Source organism: Manis javanica, chromosome 2 (assembly GCF_040802235.1).
Source record: "Manis javanica isolate MJ-LG chromosome 2, MJ_LKY, whole genome shotgun sequence".
In the NCBI taxonomy this organism is placed as follows: domain Eukaryota; kingdom Metazoa; phylum Chordata; class Mammalia; order Pholidota; family Manidae; genus Manis; species Manis javanica.
Genome location: NC_133157.1, coordinates 117,649,900 through 117,673,429, shown reverse-complemented (window position 1 = coordinate 117,673,429; position 23,530 = coordinate 117,649,900). Strand labels below are relative to the sequence as shown.

The 23,530-nt window shown below is 40.6% G+C and overlaps 1 protein-coding gene across 1 annotated transcript in view; it reads left to right on the top strand.

Moving 5' to 3' along the window:
• Positions 1-22,533, top strand: part of LOC140845613 (protein TASOR 2-like) — a gene marked incomplete at its 5' end in the record, with an annotated part of 49,360 nt that extends 26,827 nt beyond the window's left edge. Inside the window, 16 exon segments of the mRNA XM_073220223.1 lie at positions 10,834-11,707; positions 12,372-12,388; positions 12,391-12,435; positions 12,438-12,793; positions 15,956-16,178; positions 16,181-16,290; positions 16,292-16,466; positions 16,469-16,659; positions 16,661-16,954; positions 16,956-17,537; positions 17,540-17,816; positions 17,819-18,391; positions 18,394-18,511; positions 18,513-19,531; positions 19,534-19,754; positions 22,199-22,533. Coding sequence (XP_073076324.1) covers positions 10,834-11,707; positions 12,372-12,388; positions 12,391-12,435; positions 12,438-12,793; positions 15,956-16,178; positions 16,181-16,290; positions 16,292-16,466; positions 16,469-16,659; positions 16,661-16,954; positions 16,956-17,537; positions 17,540-17,816; positions 17,819-18,391; positions 18,394-18,511; positions 18,513-19,531; positions 19,534-19,754; positions 22,199-22,474 — 5,351 coding nt within the window.
• Positions 22,534-23,530: the final 997 nt, after the last annotated feature.

The window sequence follows — 23,530 nt, the reverse complement described above, 5'->3', positions numbered from 1 at the left end:
TGTTCAGGTTTCTGTTTCTTCCTAGGTCAGCCTTGGAAGGTTGTATTTTTCTAGAAAGTTGTCCATTTCTTCTAGGTTATCCAATTGTTTTCATATGACTTCTCATAGTATTCTCTAATAATTCTTTATATTTCTGTGGTGTCCGTAGTGATTTTTCCATTTTCATCTCTGATTCTGTTTATGTGTGTAGACTCTCCCCTCCCCTTTTTTGATAACTCTGGCTAGGGGTTTATCTATTTTGTTTATTTTCTTGAAGAATTATCTCTTTCATTGATTCTTTCTGTTGTTTTATTCTTCTCGATTTTATTTATTTATGCTCTAATCTTTATTATGTCCCTCCTTCTACTGACTTTGGGCCTCATTTGTTCTTCTTTTTCTAGTTTTGTTAATTTGAGTTTAGACTGTTCATATGGGATTGTTCTTCTTTCCTGAGGTAGGCTTGTTTTACAATATACTTTCCTCTTAGCACAGCCTTCGTTGTGTCCCACAGATTTTCTGGTGTTGAATTATTGTTGTCATTTGTCTCCATATATTGTTTGATCTCTGTTTTTATTTGGTCTCTGAACCATTGGTTATTTAGGAGTATGTTGTTAAGCCTCCATGTGTTTGTGGACTATTTCGTTTTCTTTGAGTAATTTATTTCTAGTTTCATACCCTTGTGGTCTGAGAACGTAGTTGGTACAGTTTCAACCCTTTTGAATTTACAGAGGCTCTTTTTGTGGCCTAGTATACGATCTGTTCTTGAAAATGTTCTATGTGTATTTGAGAAAAATGTGTACCTTGCTACTTTTGGCTGGAGTGTTCTGTAGATATCTGTTAGGTCCATCTGTTCTAATGTGTTGTTCAGTGTCTCTGTCTCCTTAGTTATTTTCTGTCTGGTTGATCTGTCCTTGACATTAGCGGTATGTTGAAGTATCCTAAAATGAGTACATTGCATTCTATTTCCCCCTTTAATTCTGTTAGTATTTGTTTCACATATGTAGGTGTTCCTGTGTTGGGTGCATAGATATTTATAATGGTTATTATATCCTCTTGTTGGACTAACCCCTTTATCATTTGTAATCTCCTTCTTTGTCTCTTGTAACTGTCTTTGTTTTGAAGTTTATTTTGTCTGGTACAAGTACCACAACACCTGCTTTTTTCTCCCTATGAGTTGTATGACATATCTTTTCCCATACCTTCACTTTTAAAAGTCTGTGTATGTCTTTGGATTTGAAGTGAGTCTCTTGTAGGCAGCATCAGATGGGTCTTGTTTTTTTATCCATTCAGTGACTCTGTGTCTTTTGATTGGTATATTCAGACCATTTACATTTAGGGTGATTATCTATAGGCATGTACTTATCGCCACTGCAGGCTTTAGATTCATGGTTACCAAAGTTTCAAGGATAAGTTACTTACTATCTAACAGTCTAATTTAACTCAGCATGCTATTACAAACACAATTTAAAGGTTCTTTTTTTTTTTCTTTTTCTTCCTCCTCCATTCTTTATATATTAGATATCATATTCTGTACTCTTTGTCTCTCTCATCACTGTCTTTGGGGGTAATTGATTGAATTTTGCATTTGCATAGTAATTAATTGTTCTACTTTCCTGTGGTTTTATGTCCTGTGGTGACAGCTATTTAGCCTTAGAAACACTTCCATCTGTAGCAGTCCCAACAAAATACACTTTAGAAACAGTTTTTTGGAGGTAACTTCTCTCAGCTTTTGTTTTTCTGGGAATTGTTTAATCCCTGCTTCAGATTTAAATGATAATCTTTCTTTTTTTTTTTTTTTTTTTTTTTTTTTTGAGAGGGCATCTCTCATATTTATTGATCAAATGGTTGTTAACAACAATAAAATTCAGTATAGGGGGGTCAATGCTCAATGTACAATCATTAATCCATCTCAAGCCTAATTCTCGTCAGTCTCCAATCTTCTGAAGCATAACGAACAAGTTCTTACATGGTGAATGAATTCTTACAGAGTGAATAAATTCTTACATGGTGAACAGTACAAGGGCATTCATCACAGAAACTTTCGGTTTTGATCATGCAATATGACCTATAAACCATCAGGTCAAATATGAATATTCATTTGATTTTTGTACTTGATTTATATGTTGATCCCACATTTCTCCTATTATTATTATTATTTTTATTTTTAATAAAATGCTGAAGTGGTAGGTAGATGCAAGATAAAGGTAGAAAACATAGTTTAGTGCTGTAAGAAGGCAAATGTAGATGATCAGATGATCAGGTGTGTGCCTATGGACTAAGTATTAATCCAGGCTAGACAAGGGCAGCAAGACATCCATGGATGCAGAAGATTTCTCTCAAAGCAGGGGGGGTGAGGTTCTGAGCCTCACCTCTGTTGATCCCCAATTTCTCACCTGATGGCCCCCCTGCGACTGTGCCTGTCTTAGGTTGTTCCTCCCTTGAGGAATCTTACCCGTCTCTGGCTAACCAGTCATCTTCCGGGGCCATACAGGGAAATGTAAAGTTGGTAAGTGAGAGAGAAGCCATATTGTTTGCAAAGGTTAGCTTTTTACTTCTTTGCAGATTTATGCCCTGTGGCTTCTATGCCCAGCACTTGTCTCGAGGTATCTTTACCACCTGGAGGAATTATGATACTCGGTAAATTCGATATGAGGCACGAATTCTATTTAAGGTTTGTAATTAGGAAGGAAGAAGAAAAGCTATAGATGTAGCATATGAAGGAAACTTGGGAGGATTGATTATTTCTTTGACATATCTTCTTGTATAGTACCTTAAGTATGTATAGGTTTTAAACTACTAACTAATTTGCACACACATATTAACATAATAGGAATACGGTGACATAAACAAAGCAAATCTATAATTACCATCCATCTCCAGTGAAGCCAAGAAAACCATTTAGGCACCCTAGGCATTTGTGAAAATTTATCTATGATATGATGGATATTTTCCAACTGTACTTGAACCATCAGACAAATTAAAGCAGCCCATTTCTGGGATCTGTTCACATCCCATATGTTCTTTTAACCATAGATAGTCTATAGTCATGAGATTTTGGGGTGCTACAACTTGCACCCCTCCCAACCCCTGGTTGAGTTCCAACAGTACAGATCCAGTCAAATTCGTTGTCTCACTGTATGCACATGCCAGCCTAGACATCTCCCTCCTCCTTCTTATGGCAAGTCCAGGAGACGGTGGGCTGGATGCAGCCACAACCGCAGCATCGTCCGGATCCCTGTGGAGGCTTTTTGATGATCATCCCCCGGCACGAGTCCTCCAGAGAGTGCTGATGCCGGAAGCTCCTCCTCATATCGTATCTTAGTTCATTTTCTGGGTATCCAAGCTAGGCCTTGATCTTCTGCGTAGAAACAAAAAGACCCTTTGCCCACACTTTGACATGCCCTCTATACCACTGTGCAGAACTCATTGGAGGTCAGCACACAGGAACTGCTTTTTTTTTTTTTTTTTAATTAAGAGAAAGGAATATTATCAGCAAAGAGTACCTCCATAGCTGATCATCTGACACCCTTTAAGTGATCAACATTAAGGATATTTAAAGCATGCGTTGATCTTTGATTTACCAATAGTTTTATCCTGTTAAGGAGTAATCCCCCTTTTCTTTCTTTCTTTCTTTTTTTTTTTTTTTTAAATTTTTAATCTACACTTACCTGAAGAATACTATGTTTACTATGCTCTCCCCTATATCAGGTCCCCCCTAACAACCACATTACGGTTACTGTCCATAAATGATAATCTTTCTGAGTAGAGTATTCTTGGTTCAAAGCCCTTCTGCTTCATTGCATTAAATATGTCCTGCCACTCCCTTCTGGCCTATAAGGTTTCTGTTGAGAAGTCTGATGATAGCCTGATGGGTTTTCCTTTGTATGTGATCTTTTCTCTCTCTGGCAGCTTTTAATAGTCTTTATCCTTGATCTTTGTCTTTTTAATTATTATATGTCTTGGTATTGTCTTCCTTGGGTCCCTTGTGTTGGGAGATCTGTGCACCTCCATGGCCTGAGAGACTATCTCCGTCCACAGATTGAGGGAGTTTTCAGAACTTACCTCTTCAAAGACACTTTCTATCCCTTTTTCTCTGTCTTCTTCTGGTACTCTTACAATTCGAATATTGTTCCGTTTGTATTGGTTGCACAGTTCTCTCAATATTCTTTCATTCCTATAGATCCTTTTTTCTCTCTGCACCTCAGCTTCTTTCTTTTTATTCCTGTTCTCTAATTTCTATTCCATTTACCGTCTCCTCCACTATATGTAGTCTGTTTTTAAATCCCTCCATTGTATGTTTTATTTCTGATAGTGCATTCCATAATGATTGGATCTCCATCCGGAATTTTTCCCTGATTTCTTGAATATTTTTCTATACCACCATGAGTGTGTTTATGATTGTTATTTTGAAATCTCTTTCAGGAAAATTGATGAGTTCAGTTTCACTTGATCGTTTTTCTGGTGTTTGTGGGATTTTGGTTTTGAACCAGGTTCCTTTGACATTTTGTTTTTGTATGTGGTGCCCTCTAGTGCCCAGAAGCTCTACTCTGGAGCTGCTCAGCCCCTGGAGTGATGTTGGGGGTCATGGGGGTGTGGCACTGGTGCCTGGGGGGGAAATGAAAGAACTGTTCCTGCCTTTTGGCTTCTGTGCCTGCCTCTACTGCCAGACCAGTAGGCCGAGTACACAGGTGTAAGCCTCTATGCTTTGCATTTGTAGCTGCCACAGGCAGGACTTCCCTCTGGCTGGTCTGATGCCAGGGCAGGGCTGCCAGTTTGCAAGTCCGTGTGTGCTGTCCGGGAGGAAGATGCAGCAGGCTGCGTGTCACAGTGGGGTGCCTTGGAGCTGTGTAGCCAGCCAGAGGGATGGAGTGCCTGAAACTTGTGAAAGGTCTCAACCTGTTGGGCAGAGTGTACCCAGACAATTTTGTCCACTTTTCCTTTCTCCTGAACAGTAGGCTCTCTGCAATTCTTGCCCTTTTAGAAGCCCTTTTGCTTTTAGGATGTCTCTTAGACTGCCCACCTTTCTTTTGTCCCAGAGCAGCCGGATGTAGATCCCTGTTTCCTACCAGCAGCTGGAATGGCAGTCTCTCCAGTATTCTGCCCATCATAGCTGTCCAACCCCATCCAGAGTATCATGTAACGTAGGTTTGTGCTCCCAGGGCAGATCTCCAGGGTTGGGTTTTCAGCAGTCTGAGGCCTCCACACCCTACACGCTGTGTTTCTCTTCCTCCCGCCGGTGAGCTGGGGTGGGGGAAGGGCTTGGGTCCTGCCAGATCAGGGCTTTGGTACGTTACCCGTTCCGTGAGGTCTGTTCTCTTCTCCAGGTGTATGCAGTTTGGCACAGTCTTCTTTTCTGTTGCTCTTTCAGGATTAGTTGTATTAATTATATTTTCATATAATATAGTACATGTGGTTTTGGGGGGAAGCCTCTGTCTCACTTCTCACACCGCCATCTTTTATCTTCCACCCTATCATTTTAATTTGGAAATTCTTGATGCCTTAAGAAGAAACATTAGGGATATACAGATCACTTGGATTCCAGATAATGAAGGTTTTATCCTTTGGTTTAGCAAATATTTATTTCCAGTGTAATATAGTTGAGAAATGGCATGTGTGTGTGCATTTGGGAGTGTGGTGTTAAGGAGGGCAAATATTCCAGGCCAGCCATACTGAATTTCTGCTCTGTATGAACCAGTATACTTCAAAATATTAAATAACTTATGTGTAATTCAACATAGATTTTGCCAGTTTCTCAAATTTTTTTTACCTCATCCACTTTAAAAAAAAAGCTTATTTTGTAGTAATACTACATAGAAAATCACACATGACTGAAACAAAAATTTTAAAGAGCATTTATCCTAAATGTGCAATATAATCTGATATTTTCTATTCTATTCTGTTTCATTTAAGAAAGAATTCTGGGGGCTGTCTTGTCCCCTCCTGGCAACAGCCAGGAGCTCTATTCTCTCACTTTATTTCTAAATAAAAGCTTAAAAAAAAAGATGGAATTCTGGTTACAGTCTGTTAACTATATTTTACAGTCCACCAGTGGATTATTACATGCGGCTCAAGGAACATAGCACTGAGTGACACAAGAAGAACCATGTGGGATCCCCTTGTTTTATGTTCCCGTTTTTCTTCCCAGGAACTTGGGTGGGAGCAGTCTTCCCTTCCTGTGCCTGTGCAGATGTTAGGAACTTCCCCTAGGTATTGGGCTTCTCATTTTCTCACTTTTGTTGATGTAGTCTTAATTCTTTTCCTGTTTTATTTGTATTTAGCCTTTTCTTATGCTAGAAACTTTAGAAAATGTGACTGGGCTGGAATGAGAAGTCATATTCTTAAACAAAATGCTGATTTATTCCAGTAATTGTTTACTAGGAAAATGATTAGACCCAGGGAAATGTACAATAAGAGATTCTAAAAGCTTTTTATTTAAAAAACCCACTTTTTGCTCTTAACCCACAAAAGAATGAAATGCAGTTGACCTCTTTTCCACCTTTCAATAAGTCACCACAAATTCTTAAAACTGTATAGTGTCTTGTTTCTCATGCTCAATTAGAAATAGTGTTTTCTTTATAATGTAGATAAAATATTTGCCAATACTCGTGTGATTTTTTTATATGATATCTTTAGGGGTAATTTTTTGTTGGGTAAAACTGAAAATATGGAAGGCAGTGGGGGAAAAGTTTTCAACGGGAACATTTATTAACATTTCTTTAAACTCTGATCATTTTCTTAGGACTGAAACACTTCCTATTTGGTTGTATGAGCAAGTAGTCAACTGTCTTCTCATGTGCCTCCTCCATTAGCTGTATCCTTCCTTCCATGTGAGAAGCAAAGCTGAGCATTTTGTAAGATATATGGGCACTTATAATAGATTTGTAGAAATTAAATTAGTTGAAGACTTTCTTCAGTGTGCCTTCCTCTGTCTTCTCTTAGAAGGTGGTTTCTCAGGAGGTCTTCAGCATTTAGGACTAGTAACTTGACTGTGACTACACAACCTCTTTTCTGTCCTGTGATTGTCGTTCTGACCATCACATGCTTTGGAAGCTGTGTTGCTCTGACATGAATTGAATCACCCATCTCCCAGTGCTGTGAACTAGCAAATTCAGTCCTACCTGCCATTTCAGTCCGGAAGGATTATGCAGATTTTTGAAAAATTTAAGTCATGCCTTGTTTTATAAAAGCTAATGATAATTTTCTTCTTCACCTGCCACTTAATAAGTTAACATTTTTATATTTATGTGAGAACTTTTAACTCCTGCTTTGTTAAAACAATCTTAATGAAATACCCAACATTTTATATTTTATTCCCCGTTACTAAAGTTACCCCCCAGAAAACAAAAGAAATAAAAGGAAGAGCTGTGCTGATCAGTATCCAAGCCCCCTACCCCTTAAAAATGGTGTCTTTTTTACATAAGGTGCTGAAGTGCTGACTGCACAGTTTGTACAGACAACCAAATTGGATAGGAAAAACCAAGAAGCTCCTATTTCTAAAGATGTTCCAGTGGCAACGAGTGCTTAAATGGCAAAGAGACAAGAGAAATCTCCCATCAAAACTGTTCCAAGGGCTAAACCACCTGTGAAGAAATCTCCACAAACAGAGAAGGTAAATGTAGTAAAAGGCAATCAGAATCCCAGAATCAGAAAGCAGCCACACCTGGTAAGAAATACTCTTCCTGTAAATTTCAACACCATGATACAGACTAATTGGGATCACAAGATAGCGTATTGAAATAGGATAAGAGCAGTTGAAATGTAGCAATAAATATTGCTATATTCTTTAGTTAAGATACTAACGACTAAGAAAATAGTTTTCCTATTGCACATAAATTTAAAAAGTGTAAAGATTCATACCTTCATAAAATAGACCCTACTTTCTAGTTTGCATTAGGCCTGAACCTGAACTGTCTATAAGAGTTAAGGTATAAATGGCCTTTTTTTTGTGACTGAGTGCACAACCAAATATTATTATCTGACAATATTTTTCTGGACCATAAATAGTTACAAAAAGTAGAAGGTTATAGGTTTATTTGTCCAAAGGGAACTGTAAAGAGATTGTCCAAAGTGGTCAGTACTCCAGAATCCTGCATTTTATTTTAAAAGGCATTAAATTAATTTTAGAAACAGTTTTACTTTTCTAATTTTGCTTAAGTGAGCAATTAACTTTAGTTATCCGAACAAAAAGCTAACTGCTCTAGTTCTTGTATTTCCAATTGCTAGACATACTCTCTTGAAAGTTATTTCGCCACCATGGGCTTCACCTCCAGCTCTTCTAGGTCCATGTCCGTCCTTACTTACACCTCCCTCCTGTGACAACAGCGGCTGTTCCAGTCTGCAGTCTGTAAAGTTTACTTTCTTTTCGGTGTTGAGTACTATTGTGTTATACGTGTGTCGTTGTTTTTCATTTGTTTTAACAAAGACTTCATGGTCTCATACCTTTATATTTCTATCAATTTTCTGTCTCCTCTCTTGGATTCTGTTTCTCCCTGGGCTATGAAAAAAGTCTAATTTTTAGTGGAAATTCAGGGAAAGAAACTATTGTTGAGGTGATGTTGCTATGGATGAGCCTTTTTTTAAAAAGTTTCTCTAATTTCTTATGATAAGATTTTTTTAAAGCACATTATGTCACCCTAAAATTGATAGTGTTGTACATTTGGCATCCATGCCAAATGCAGGCTCTTCTGCTTTCTCTCAAGGTGGTTCATGATGTGGTTGTTGCCCACGTGTCCAAACTTCCCTCCCTCTGTCTCCTGCCCTGCACCCTCTCCTCATTCATCACACCTGTTTTACTCTGGGGCACTTACCTCCTCCCTCCAGAGTCTGCTCACCTAAGTCCTGCCTCCACATGGAGGCATTTCCTGATGTTCTCACCTTCACTGGTGTCAGTTTTCTTTATTTTTTTTTGTGTTTGAGGACATTATGGAATTAAATTCATACAATCATTTGATGTGTCGGTCCTGTCATTCAGTTAGTATGTAAATATTAATGAGCATAGATAAACATATAATGCTTTGCATTTTTGCTGTGTATTCTGAATTCTTTGTACTGAATTGGCGTGCAGATATTTAGAGACTGAATAATGGGAGGAGGTATGAGGTGGGTATTGGCAGAAAAGTGATCCCAGAAAATGAAAAGTTTTCAGAATGTGTATTCAGAAATTGGCTGATTTGTACTACAAATGTTTGTATATATTGTGCAGCCACATACAGTTTTGAGATTAGCACCTTTTAAATAATCTCTTAATTTTTCTTTTATTAATCAACTATACTAATCTTTCATTTTCTGTACTTGAGATATCAGAGTTAAAGAAGCAAAGGTTCGGTCATTTTGTTACTGAAATAAATGATTTTCTATCCTGAAAGTTTTTAATGTGGCTTTTATGTACTGAACTCTTTTTCATATATAATTCACTTGGCATTGTCTTATCTGTACTTAAAAAATGCTAGATTATTGATACTGTGTTTTTTTGACAGAGGGCTTATAACAGTCATTAAATGATGGGCTTGAGACTGCACATACTTAATTAAACTCAACTACTTTTCTTGATTATAGAGGACTCTTTATATTAGACCTTACTCAAGAGTGATGTTCTGTTTAAGAACCATAATATTAACAAAGATAGAGTGACTTCAATAGAGGATTCTTTATATTAGACCTTACTCAAGAGTAATGTTCTGTTTAAGAGCCATAATATTAACAAAGACAGAGTGAAATTAATATCAATAAACACATCAGATCATAAAATGAGTTTCATGTTTCCAATATACCCATGGAGCTAATGTAACGATTCTCTGCTTTTGGTCAGTTTCTTCTACTTGGCCCCTTAGGTTTTGTTATTTTAATCAAGACTGGACAGTGGTTGATAAATTTTACCCTCTCACCATTCACACACACCTTTCTTATTCTATTTGATGACCTTGTAGGCCAGAGTTTTCTTTTTCTCTGTAAATGTGGTAGTCATTGGGTTTTATGCAGGTTAGTTATTACTTTCAGGCCTCCTGCTATTACAAAGAGTGCAGTTGGCTTTTCTGAATATCTACCCACTATAGGAAATTGTTGCTTACTGTTGTAAAATTTGTCCTTCAGGGTAACTTTAGTTAAAGAAGGCTGAATTAAGGTCCTGAGAATCCAAGTAAGCCATTTCAGAATGTCAATTTTCTGATAAAAGGCATATGGGTTGATTTGATTATCTGCAGAACAGAGAATTACCAGTAGATAGGGAGATCTGCTATTTTATGGATAGGGTACCAAAATAATGTTTTCAGTACAGAAATTGAAGTTTAACAAGGTGATGAAATTAATGTGATTGTGAATACTTTTAACAACTTTTCTAATTTTTTTACTCATATCACATATAATTAAACATCAATATGGTTAAAATCATCAATTTTGAACTTAGGTGAGTTCTCTAATCATTTGATAAGAGAAATTTTTAAGAAAATACATTAATATACTATAATGTACACTTCAAACTTAGAAATTCTTAAATTCCCACTAGATTCTAAGCTCTCTGAGGGCAGGACTCTGGTTTTGTTTTCCTCTGTATGTTTAGCTGAGCTGTATGCCTTGTATGTAGTTTAGTACTTGTATTTTTGAAAGGAGATTTCTTTTTGAGTTAGTTGCACATTCCTTAAGAATTATTCCTCTGGTGAATACAATATAAATAGATCTGAAAGTTGAAAAAAACCTCAATCTGATAGTAAAATTTTAATATACAATCTATGCAGTATATCAAGGGGTGTTTCTTGAATATATTGACTTAACCATTGATTTTCACTAAGCCATAGTGATATGGCAGAGAATTAATTCTATGAAATCAAATGTTATATGTCTTTTTCTTTTACACTGAAGCCAAAGGAGAAACTTCTTCACAGTTTCAGTCAGAAATTTCATCAGATGGTCAAGAAAATGCTATTAGCATAAATACAGCTCAGCCAGAAAGCATTATAGTGGCTCCCGGAGATCCACCTAAAAACTCCCTTGTCAGCTGTGACTCCCAGGCCCTGAATATGTTAGCTGATCTAGCATTGAGTGCTGCTGCCTCCCCCACACCATCATCTGAGCCCAGAAACCTTCCCTGCCCCTCTGGACTGCCCCCAAGTGAGGTTTTGCCTTCTAAAGAATATTCTTCGCATGGTACATCTGACCATGAATATCACAGAGGAGCCAAAAGTCAAAAAGGTGGGCCGTTACCTAAGCCCTCTGCTGATAAGAGTAATCCACCGTCGGACTCCACTGTCGACCAGGAAGAAGGGAGCTTGGTTCCTAGCACTCAGGCCCCTGTTGGCACCCATGTGGCTCTTCCTGAGGAAACACTGAAAAGGCCTGATGCAAGCCAGAGCTCTTTTGTTGCTGTGGAACATTCCTATGCCCTACTTCTTGCAAAACATTCAAAGAAGCATCTACAGCAGAGAGTAGCAGGCCCTGCCTTTGTTAAGAATGGCACAAAAGGCCCCGAAGCAGGAACCCCAGTGGGAAAAGTAATGCTCTTTCGTCACCAGCAGAACACCTCCACTCTGCAAAAGCTTTCTGAGGACCCATTACTCCAGCGCAAGAGCAGATTGCTGTCCTCCAGCCTGAGAGATTTTTACTGCTGTCATACTGTGTTCAGCTGTGATGGCTCCTTTAAGGTCACTTTTACATGTGAAGCAGAATATGTATTCAGTTTAGACAGCAAGTACACCAACAACCCACTGGGGAAGGCGGTGGTCAGAGCATTACATGGGTAAGTGGTGGTGCGTACATGGGTACGTAGGTGGGTGGTAGTGCGGGTAAGACTAGTCATCACGTGGGTGAGTGGTGATGTGAATGAGGCGGCAGTCAGAGTGTCACGTGGGTGGACAGTGGTGCAGGTGAGGCGGTAGAGCATTACATGCATTAAGTAGAGGTGCAAGTGGATATAACCGTGTTGAGTAAATGTTGTGTTGGGGGTTACTTGTGCTGAGCTTTGGAGAAGCAGAAAGCGTGTGTAAGTCCAGTAACTTGTATTAATATCAAGTTGTTTGATTTACCGTCAGCCATCGTCTGTGATAGCATGGAGAACTTCTGCAAGGTAACTTCAGCCTTGTGAGTGGCTTTCCATTTTGAGATGCCCCTCTGTAAACCTTTGCAATCTGTACCAGTCACAGTTCTACCACTTACAAGTCCTGTGATGAAAAAGGAGTCAGAACTCCGATTCTCAGTGCTCTTTTCTGTCTCTGAAAAATGGGTGGATTTGGTTTATTGTAACTGTTAAGTCAACTTCTTTTTACCTTATTGTTGCATAGTTGTATTATTTTTAAAATAAAAACATTTAAAATCAAGGTTAACAAAAAAGGGACTTGGCTTAAGATACTTGACTAACCAGTCATTGTCAGTGATCATTGTATGTTCTTTCTTTAAAACCACAGGCCCTGGAACACTGATTTACTGATAATGTAGAAGAAGTGAAGCTCATACTTCAAAGGTGGATGGCTCGTTTTACAGCAGTCAGAGCAAACTCATAGAGTCATCTAGAAAAGTGATGGAGCACAGAAGCCCCACGAAGTTTGTCTCTATAAATAGCACATTAGACTCTTTGGAAGTCGGTGTGTTGGAGGAACTCCCTGGTGCGGAGAGGTGTAACCCACTGTTGGAGACTGACGAGACTCCCAGAGGTCACACTGCCATAGTGTCCTTCCCTGACACTCACTCTTTGCTTCCTTTCATTAAACCACCACCTGCGAGAGGCTTGGAACTGTGGGTGCACAATGAGCCAAAAGAAGGTTTTGCAGGAGAGGGTCACTCAGATACCCCGGAAAGCCAGAATTTCATCTATTCCTGTAGTAACGAGGTAAGTAAATCTGAATACTGTAAATGCTGATGTTATTTGTGAAGAAATTTTCATTTGATTTTTGTGTATAAAAATCACATTCAAAACAAGACATTGGTTTCTTTTAGGAAAGTGGATTCCCTATTAATGTAAAGGATTATAATGCTAAAAACTTAATTTCCTTAAGTGTTGCACTGGATTGTCTGCAGGTGGAACTTGTCTTTCATCCTGATTGAAGAAGCAGAAGTAGAAAAATACTGTGGGGGACAGGTAATCTGAGAGGCGACCATAGTGTCACTCAGTGTATAATTTGGGACAAGTTATTTGTTTCCTCTGAGCTTATATTCTTATCTTTTAAAAGAAGTGAATAATATCTGTTATGTCTTACCTAGAGTAGTTTTTAAGAATCAACTGTGATAATAATATATATTAGAAATCTTTGATGGATCTTAAAATTGAATATGTTAGAATTATTTTTGAAAACATACTGGAACAGTAAATAAAATGCCAGGTCTCTTATAGATCTGTAGTTAAATATTTGTAAATATGGAAAATATGCTTTGCTCCTTTCCGTTGTTCTCAGCTTATGTTCAGCCAGGACAGATAATCAGATTTTAGCTGGAGCAAATAAAAAAGTTGTATCAAAATTCTAAGTACAAGAATTGACAGAATAGCCACCTTGTTAAGCATTTGGCCTAGCATTGTTCCACGATAATTTTCCACGGGTTTGGACATCTACAGTGCGTGTTCTTATGTTGAATAGACAGTGTGTCTATACCTGGCGTTACATGGGGATTTGCAGGTCTGTGTGAGCCCCGGTGGGTGGGGAGGGTCTTTGACCCCCTCCAGAAGCAGATAATACAGTGCTGCAAGCTGAGAGTGGCTGGAACCCTCCGTTTACCTCAGCTCCATCAGTTCCCACAACTCAAGGAGGCAAGGGCCATTCTTGTCCATCTCCTAGATGAGTGACTGCAGCACAGAGAAGCATGAAAATTGCCTGAGGTTGTGTAGTCAGTCAACTTGTCTAGCCAAGATTCAGATCTAGAATCAAATCCTGTGTCTGTATGTATATGCACATGTAAGTGTTTGTGTGTACATATGTATACACATATGTACGTGTGGTTATTTTTTGTGAGGATGTGTTCATAAATTTCTTTTGATTTTAAAAAAGGTACATTAAAACCTAGGTAAGAATCACTGCCTCAGAATAAGAAAATATTTAGTAGTTAGGCAGACTTCAGTTACTATCTGTATGTATACTAGTTTCTTATATATTTTTTGTGATATATAATTAGCTATCACCAAGTCTAATTTCAGAAATAGTTTTTGCAAATGTGAAATAAAGTATTAAGAAGTAGAAAGTAAGGAACAAAACAGCAGCAAACTCACAGAACCCAAGAATGAACTAACAGTTACCAAAGGGCAAGGGGTTGGGGAGGATGTGGGAAAGGAGGTATAAGGGGGAAAAAGGGGCAATATGATTAGCACACATAATGTGGTGGGGAGGGCACGGGGAACACAGTATAACACAGAGAAGACAAGTAATGATTCTGTAGCATCTTACTACGCTGATGGACGGTGAGTGTAAAGGGGTATGTGAGGGGGACTTGATAATAGGGGGAGTCTAGTAACCATAATGTTGTTCAAGTAGTTGTACATTAATGATATCAAAACAAAAAATAAAAAATACAGTTAAAAAAAAAAAAAGTAGAAAGAGTATTAAAATCCATGCTCCCTAATGATATCTTAGCATAGACTTACAAAGACCTTTCTGTTGTCTTGGATATTGTGCCTGCACTTTGAAGGTGAGTGCACACATGTGCCACCCCCTGCCTCCCAGGGGCAGACTCAGATATGAAGAGAATGCCATATGATAGGCACTAGAAACCAAAGGCAGGTTGCTTTAATTGTATGTTTACTTTAGCAATTCTTTTAAATGATCAGACTTTATTTTAGAAACATTTCACTTCACCTATACGAAAACATATCAATATAAACATACCAATGTGATCACAATTTGTATTTCCCAAAGACCACAAGCATGGTGAGATTCAGTACTATGACCAAACATTGGAGCCACAGTGTGGTAAGGAGAGTGACAGGAAAGTTTTCACAAAGACTCTTGCCATCAAGACTTTGCTATGCTTTATGTCTGGCCAGTCATATCCTCTTAAAACTCTGAGTCTCAGTTCTGCCCTGACAGTTCCTTGGGTCGGTGTGTTTCTTTGGTTAAGACAGAAATGTTTTAATGAGATTTGAAAAACAGGTCCTAACCTCTAATATGATTGCCCCAAAACGTGCATGATAACTACCCATAATAACCAACCAGAACTTACAGATGTGTGGTTAATTGTATGATCAGTCCATTTCACCATGCTCTGGACGAGACCATGCCAGAGCATCTTATCAAAATTGTCAGGAGTGTTTTTGTTAACGTTGAAACTGAATCCTTCCTGTTAGTGGTTAAATCAGCCCCTCTGGTTTAGTCTCTAATGAAGACTGCACTGCACTATTTCTATTGCCCTGTTGATAGGAGGCATTATAATGAGAGAAAGTGATTATCTCTACTTATAAGCAAAGAAAATAGCTAAGGGGGGAGGAACCTTTATTTACCAGAGTGGATATTAACACTGGGAAACTGCTTATCCGTGTCTTCTGAGTACAAGAAATAGTGATTAATTTACTATTTTCTCATGGGAAAGTTCTAGATGACAGTGTGTATAGTCTAAATGAAAGCTGGTGTTTAAAATAAGTTACACTTTGCTTTTAAAATCATCTTTTAATCTTACTAAAAACAATAAAAAATGAGTACTTTTCCTCCAGTGTAGCATTTCTGACTTAAGCAGTGTTGTTTAGCAAACAGGCTCCTTTTTCAAGTCTTTAAATTGTCAGTGGTCTAGCCACTTTTCTTCCCAAAGGTCCATTTAAAAAAAAAAAAAGCTGTGCAAGTAAGAGAGTTTTGGAGCTTTCATCGTTTGTATATTTAAAGAAAACAGATTATTTAGGGAGGTATTCTTAGCCTATCCAAAAGGATCTGCTTGATCTCCACCCTGTGATATTCTTATAGATAAGAAGATTCAAAAGAACAAACTAAAATCAACCCTTGGCTATAACTGTTCTTCACATATGTAAATGTTAGTTTACATAACTCTTGATTTTTTTTTTCCACATTCGTTATTTTAGGTAATTGGGGGGAAAGCCAAACAAGAATCATCAGATAAACTGGAGACTCCTAGCCTTGTGCCTTTTGGTATTGGAAGTACCCAAACTAATGAACCATCTCTTCCCGGTGAAGATACAGCCTTAGAGCCACTTGATAGCACAAGAGTGACTTCTTACAATGGTGTCCCACAAGTCACATTCACCAAGACTCATGATGGGATCAGCAGTCAGCCAGTGATTTGTCAGAGTCTGTGTACAGCACCCTTGAAAGCAAAGTTGGTGTTTTCCAAGCAACAATGCAAACAAAACCAGGTGCTTCACAAGGCCTAATCCAGCATAGCGGCCTCATAAACAACAGAGTCCCAGCCTTCCCTCGAAGGAAAGGATGATACAGGGTATGTAATGATTAATCTGGATCCAGTTACCCTGACTTTTGGGAAAAATACCTATGTCCCAATACCGACAGAGTTGATGAAGCAAGTAGCCCCTGCTATGAGTCTTTGACATCCTGGATCCACTTTTGAAAAGGCAAGACCCTTAGGGACATGCCGTCTCTAGTGATGTCAGGACAGAAAGACCCTAAGTGCCTTTGTTCCTCCTCAGTGAGCAGAGTGGCCCCTGCTGAGGAATTGTGTTCCTTACAGAAGGAGACTCCTGATCCAGGCTCATCATCGCCATCTGGTAATTCAGTGGTGAATGAGGCACTGTCATTAGGCAAAAGTTCTAAGTTATTCATCACCCCTAGAAGAAGTGAAACTTTCTCAGGAATTTTCCCTTCAGACTCAGAGTCTCTTCAGCGTATCTCCAGAAGGGGTTACAGAGCCATCACCAATTGAAGAGGTAGTCTCATCAGCCTCTGTGTCCTTGGAAAAAAACTACGCACTTACTCGCATTCCTCCAATAAGTGCTACACCCCATGGTGCTTCAGAACTCAAGGATGAGGTTGGCCTCAGCAGTGAAAAGAGGAATTTTGAATCATGCAGTTCATTTAGCAAACAAACCAGCCTGTCTTTGAACACAGAGGAGGTCAGCTTTATAGCTGTCAGAGGAAGATTCGGACATCAATCTAACTCTCACAATATCACCACTGACAAGTCCCAGGGAAGAAATGCCAGCAGGTGAAATAGAGCAACATCAGGAGGCCCCACTTTTAAACTTAGAACTTCAGGAAATGACTGAAGAAATAATTGAGTCAGAAGAGGTGACTTTAAGAGCAAACAGAGAAGGGAATTCCACTAGTTATACATCAGTGCATCCTACAGTGTCAGAGAAAGCAGTAGAAAATGAGAGAGAAAGTGGTAACTTACAAACTGTTACTCTAGTACTTTCTAAAGACACTTCTGCCCTTCAGATTACAGAGGAAGTTAATGTTACCTCAGATTTTCCCTTTGGCTCCTTAATTGAAGAAGTGCCACCAGCTTCTAGTCCTGACCCCCAGGTACCAGTTGAAGTACGCCAAGTACCATCTCAGGCTGTGTCTCCATTTTGCTTAAAACTTCCTGATACACAGTATTAGAATTGGGACAAATTCTCCCAGATAGAGGCAGGAGATTTGGCCATAACAGAAGAAGATAATTCTTTTGTGAGTCCTCCCCACCCGGGGGGGGGGGCCAAGGTCACTTACCTTGGATTCAGCAAATGCAACTTTGTGCTGAAATGCCTCTCATACTGAATCGTCATCATGGAAGGGAAGATAGATGCTCAACCCCTCCTAGTAAGGTAACTGAGGACATTATCCCCAGTGAGTGTGACGAGGGCTTCTTCCCCTCAGACAAGGCACCATGCTGTGATAGAGAGTTCGACCAGCCTGCCTTGGCAGCCAGTTCCACACATGAGTTCAGGCCTTCTCTAGAGAAATGGGTAACATCAGGAAATCCACTGCAGTCAGTGTAGAAAATAGAAACTTGGTCTTAAATCATCTTGTCTTGGCGACCAGTGAGCCTCCATCGAGTCCTAGAAAGATTATTGAAAATAAGTCTGTGGCTGACACATTTAGTTCCACAACTGTCCCAGATGATATAGAGAATGTGTCCTTCGAACAGGAGACTAGCCCTAAAAGTATTAAGAAAAGACTCCTTTGCAGTGATTTGAAAACAAATGAAGGCAGTTACATGCAAACTCAGTCCTTGAGCTTTGACTCTGTTGATGGAGCAGATGTTCTACAGGCACACTTGTGTTCAGAGACCCCCAGACTTGATTGGTCCTCAGGTAGCACTCCGTTAGCCCATTTTACAAGACCCATAAACATAGAGCTAGGGTTCCAAACACAGGAAATACCAGTAGGCAGAGTGGGCAGTTTGCTTAAGAACAGTGAAACTAAAGCTGAGTTACATGAAAAACACAGAGATCTGGGAGGTGCTGGCTCTCAGTCAAACACTGCATCTCCAAAAGGGGAACAAGAAACAATGCTGCAGGATCTGTCACCATGTGGCACAATAAATCTGTTAAATGGTGGGCTTTTTCCATGTGTGTAGCTGCTGATTCTTATCTACATACAGCAGTCACCAGTGACAATACCAGTATGGAGCCTCTTGCTCCTTTTGTTCCCTGGCCTCGTTCCTCTCTTGTTTGTGGAATTTTTAGAGCAGATGGGAAATAAAAGCACTGGTGAGCAGCTCAGGACCAAGGAGCACTCAGAAGTCCTGAGTGGAGACATGGATGTCAGTGTGAATCCTGACATTCATTATGAACCACTTTCTGGAGACTCTGATCAAGACCCTTGCAGTGACCGCAGAAATCCCAAAGTGGACGAGGATAACCCCTGTACTTTGCAATGTATTCGCACCAAGAAAAAAGAAGATGCTTCAGAAGATGCTTATGACTCTTTTCCAAGCCTAACCACTAATGATAACAAGGATTGGGGCTGCTCAAATCAAGTTCCAGGGTTAGAGACAAGCCTTCCTCCCAGAAACTGGTCAATTGGATTAAAGAAAGAAGATTAATGTGTGCCATGTTACATCCAAATCCGAGATCTCCATGGCATCCACAGGACTTACGCTAACTTCACAGTAACTAAAGAGCTCAAAGATACCACGAGAACATTGCACAGCTCGAGGAGGCACTCCAGTTTCACTGCAAAGTATGAGTTGCTCAGGTTCTGGACAAATACTTGTCAGGTGGCAGATAACCTCACCCAGAGTACTTTAGATCTGGAATATCTGCATTTTGCACATAAACTAAAACAAATGGTGAAGAGAGGAGATTCTCAGCATTCTGACTTTTCCAGTAACGTCTTTCCAGAAGAGTCGCCCCTCCAGATCACTGGTGGAGCTTTTCCTTTAACAAAACCACCTGAGACCCCTGTTCTATCCCGGAACTGGAGTCCCCTTATAGTAACAGTCACACACTCAGATGCTGGACAGCAGGGTCAGCACATGAGAGACCTCACATCCAGCAATTTGGACAATCCTTCCTTTTGGAAAGAGAGGTGTGGTCACAGTACACAGCATCTTTCAAATTCTGAAAGAAATCAGGCTGTTTCATTCTGTCTCCCCAAGGTGAAATATAAGAGCCCTTTGAAAGAATCCCAGAGCAATATTTCACTTATTCACAGCAAATATGCTGAACTTAATAAGGTGGTAATGAATCGCAGCCAAGTCATTTCCAAGATAAAGAGTCCAGTATGTTTTCTGGAGAAGCCACGCCTCAAGAGATGTATTCATCTTTGCCAAGAAGGCCAGCCTCCTATAAAGACATGATTACAGACTTGTGCACCAGTCTGCATGCCAAGCTGAAGAGTGTGGTCAGAGAGGCTTGTAAACGGACCTTCCTGTTCTACCTCGTGGAGACAGAAGACAAGTCATTCTTAGTAAGAACAAAGGTAAAGTGCCGTATTTTCTTATACTTCATATTCTTTTGATTGCCATCTAATTTTAGTTTACTTCAGAAGTAATAACTGTGGCATTTTTGGCCTCAGAAAGAATCATGATACCAAGTGGCATTTGAATTTCACAGCTGTCTTTATCTGCATACAAAATATTATGCTATATTTGTACTATATCTGAAGATGTGTATGGTGTTCCAGAGTTACTATGGTGACTAATTTTCATGAAGTTACCAGTGTAGACAAACTCTTACTCAAATGTGAACAAAGCCTTCCAAAGGTAAAATTCAGATTTTTAAAAATTTATTACCTGTGTTCCCCCATTAGTATGGACAGTTGAGAGGGGCCTCTTTTGGTTTGGGATGTACTTTTTAATTTGAATATTAGGATCACTGATGTTCTGGTGAGAACACAGTGTTATATATAAATGATTTAACCATGGTAAAATTCTAATTTGGTGGGAGTCAGAATCTGTCTTCATTTCTTCGTTAGCTTCCTTATTTTATCCTCTATTTTGGGGAAAGACAGCATTCTCTCTCTCTTTGCACTTTTAAGATAGAATTTCAGGTTTATATAAAGGCTGCAGAAATGGCACCCTTTGCCCATATACCCCCACTGTTCACTTTCCTGAGCCATTTGAAAATGGTGGTATTCATGGCATCCCACCACCCCTTAAAACATGTCACCTTCAGGCTATGAGACTGAGGCTACTGTGCCAAGGTGGTGATGTGTGTCTTACCTGAGGGGGAAGGGGCACTTCTGTATGGCCACAGCTCTGTGAGCTAGCTTTCCTGAAGCCAGGACTGAGCACGCAGGCAGGGTGCTCATCAGGTTCCAGGCACCACCGTCTTTCTGTGTTTCAGATATTCTCCTGGCTTGTCCTTTCCATTGTCTCTCAGTTCCCATCAGTTTGGGATGGTTCTTCTGTCATTTCTTATCATTTGTGACTTTGCCAGTTTTGAAGACTGTAAGCTAATTATTTGAGAGGATTTCCTTCAGTTTGTGTTCATCTGTGACTTCCTTGGGATTTCTGCATTTTAGGTGAGAATACCCAGATAGAATGATCTCGCTCGGTGCATTCTATTGGGAGGCACACTATGTTGATTTGTCCCAATCCTGGTGTATTATTAGCCTTTTTCACTTGGTTAAGATTGTTTCTGCCAAGTTCCTCCAATGTAAAGTTAATTTGTAAGCATGTTTAGTTACCCACAAGTGGGAAGAAGGTACAACAGGACATGTGAATATACTGTTCCTCATCAGACTTTGACCCACCAGATTTAACATCCATTGGTTGTTCTTGCCTGAGTCAGTTATGACAGTGATGATTGCCGAACGATGACATTCTAATTCCATCATTCCTTGTGCATTTTATTAGCTGGTAGGGTAGAGCTTTCCCTTCCCTCCCATTTACTTACTTACATCGGTGACAACCCATGTTCCATATTATTTTACTCACTTACCACCTGATCCTTTACTATTTTAATGCTCAGATTGTACCAGACCCAGCTAGGGGATGCCCCTTTCGGCTGGCTCTGTGTCCTTTCCACAAGTCCCCAGAGTTCTTTGGCTGCCTCCTTCCTCTGTGGTGCAGCACAGTACCACAGGTACATCTCCCTCCTGGCCCCAGTCTTAAAGGCAGTGTTTCACTGGGGAGCCGTGGTCCTTTCAGAGAAGACTAGCACTTGGAATAGAGATCTGGGCAGTGGGTGAACTCAGTGTCACTCTCTGTCACTGGTCTAGGTCCTCCCAGCAAGCAGAGCTAGGAAATGTTTGTATATCTGTATGGGTGCACACGTGCATATGTATCTATCTGTGTTTATGTTTAAAAAACAAGCAGGTGCACACATCCCCAATTCCAGCCCTTCGCCATCAGGTCATAGCCTACTTTGCCTTCTCCAACAGTCAGAAAGTGGCTACCATGACGCCAGATGTGCCTGCTGCTTGGCTTGCTCCCCCACCCCATGTGTAACTCCACTCTAGGTACAGTGCGCAGCCCACAGCCCCGCTCTCTCACAGGGAGGGAAGCCCTCCCACAACACCTGCCCTCTTCCTCCTCCTCTTTTTGGTACCTGTTTTCCATCCCCAGTATGCGCAGGTCAGCAGAAATGTGGCCTTTATGACCTGGTCCTTGCATTCTAATGGGACAGGAAAAACACTGATAAAGAAGTACACAAATAAATGTGAGATTCACGCTGTCGTTAGTTTCATTGTGCAGGGCTTCCACACTGGTTCAAGGGCAATAGGCCAAACGGCTTCAAGGGAGGCCAAGGACCTTTTCTTTGATGAAGTGACACCAATCTCATACGTGAGGTGTGGACAGCTACCTGAGAAGCCTTTGCTCTTGAGTCACGTGGCTGCTCTCCACACACTTAGTTGATGCTTGCATAAGGCCAGTGTTAGGGCCAGAGTGCCTGTCACTGACATGTCCGTAATCCCCAAAGGCCGTGGAAGATGCCTGTGCCTCTGCTGTGAGCGCCTCAAGGAGCACTGGGTTCTGCGGAATGCCGATCCACTGGGAGGCTGGCTTGCAGGCAGTTCTCAGTTGGGGAAGCCGACAGAACACTGCTCAGATGCCACCCTGCTGGCTGCAAGTCTGCCGTGACAGGAGCTCAGCGCTGCGAGTGAAGCAGAAGGGGTCTGCGGAGGTTTCCGAGCAGGGCAGTGTGCCTGGGGCACAGCATTTACTGTCAAGAAACAAGTCTGTCCATGATGGTTGAGGGCTCCTATTTTGTATCTTTTAAAAATGATTAAAGTTTTCCAAACTTAAGCAATCTTATCTTTTGTGTAGCTGATTATTTTTCCTGTCAAAGATCCTTTTGGTTCTCCAAGGTTCTTCCAAAATGGTTGCCAGATTTGTCTCCCCAACCCCCAGCCCCAGTTGTCTTTGTTCTAGTTTCCATGCCCTCTCTGTAAGCTGTGTTGTTGAATGGGAGAGCATTAAACGGCCTTCAGTCTTTTCCTCCAAAACTAACCTCCTTCCACCTGTTGCTGGTTCTCATGCTTTTTTTGGGGCCCCTGTTTTTATGGTGGGGTATGAAGGGAGGTTCTGGGTGGTGGGAATTGCCTACCTGGTGGGAAAGCCTTGCCACACTTGAACCTGGGTCCTGAGCCCCTGGCACTCCTTGGGAGGGAGCCCCTCTGCCCTGTAACCCTAGGCCAGTTCCTGCTGCTATACCCTGCAGGGAAATGGGGGTGCTCCCAACCTCACAGGGTTGCTGTGAGGAATCCCAAAGCCATGTGGTTGTCAAAATAAAAGGAATGTGAATTCCAGGGGCATGTGCACTGGTGTTTGAATGTTTGACTGGGGAGTGTTAGGTCACGGGTCCCCCAAACACTGGTGTCTGGGGTTCCTTTGAGTGTCTCTTTTCCTCAGCCCTGGTTGGAGAACCAACGTGAGTTTGCTTCTCTGATACTTGTAACAGAGGAGTGTGTGGGATCATCGGAATTGGAAGGGGGATGGAAGAGGCTCAGGGGTCTGCCTCAGCTGAGTCAGGACCAGGGCCCGGATCCTGGACCACAGGACAAGAACACTGCCTATGCCACAAACAATAAGGTTTATCATCCTTGCATATAGCTAACTGTTCTTCAGGCTCTAATTAAAAAACAAGTGTGTGTGTGTATGTATGTGAGTGCATGCACACTCATCTCGCCTTTGAGATACAGGATCTTAAAGACTGAAACAAACACACAGAGGTGGGAGCACTGAAGATGGGGCCGCCTCGCTGGACAGTTGGGGAATGGAATGAGGAGCAGTGCATGGTGGGTGAGGGGGC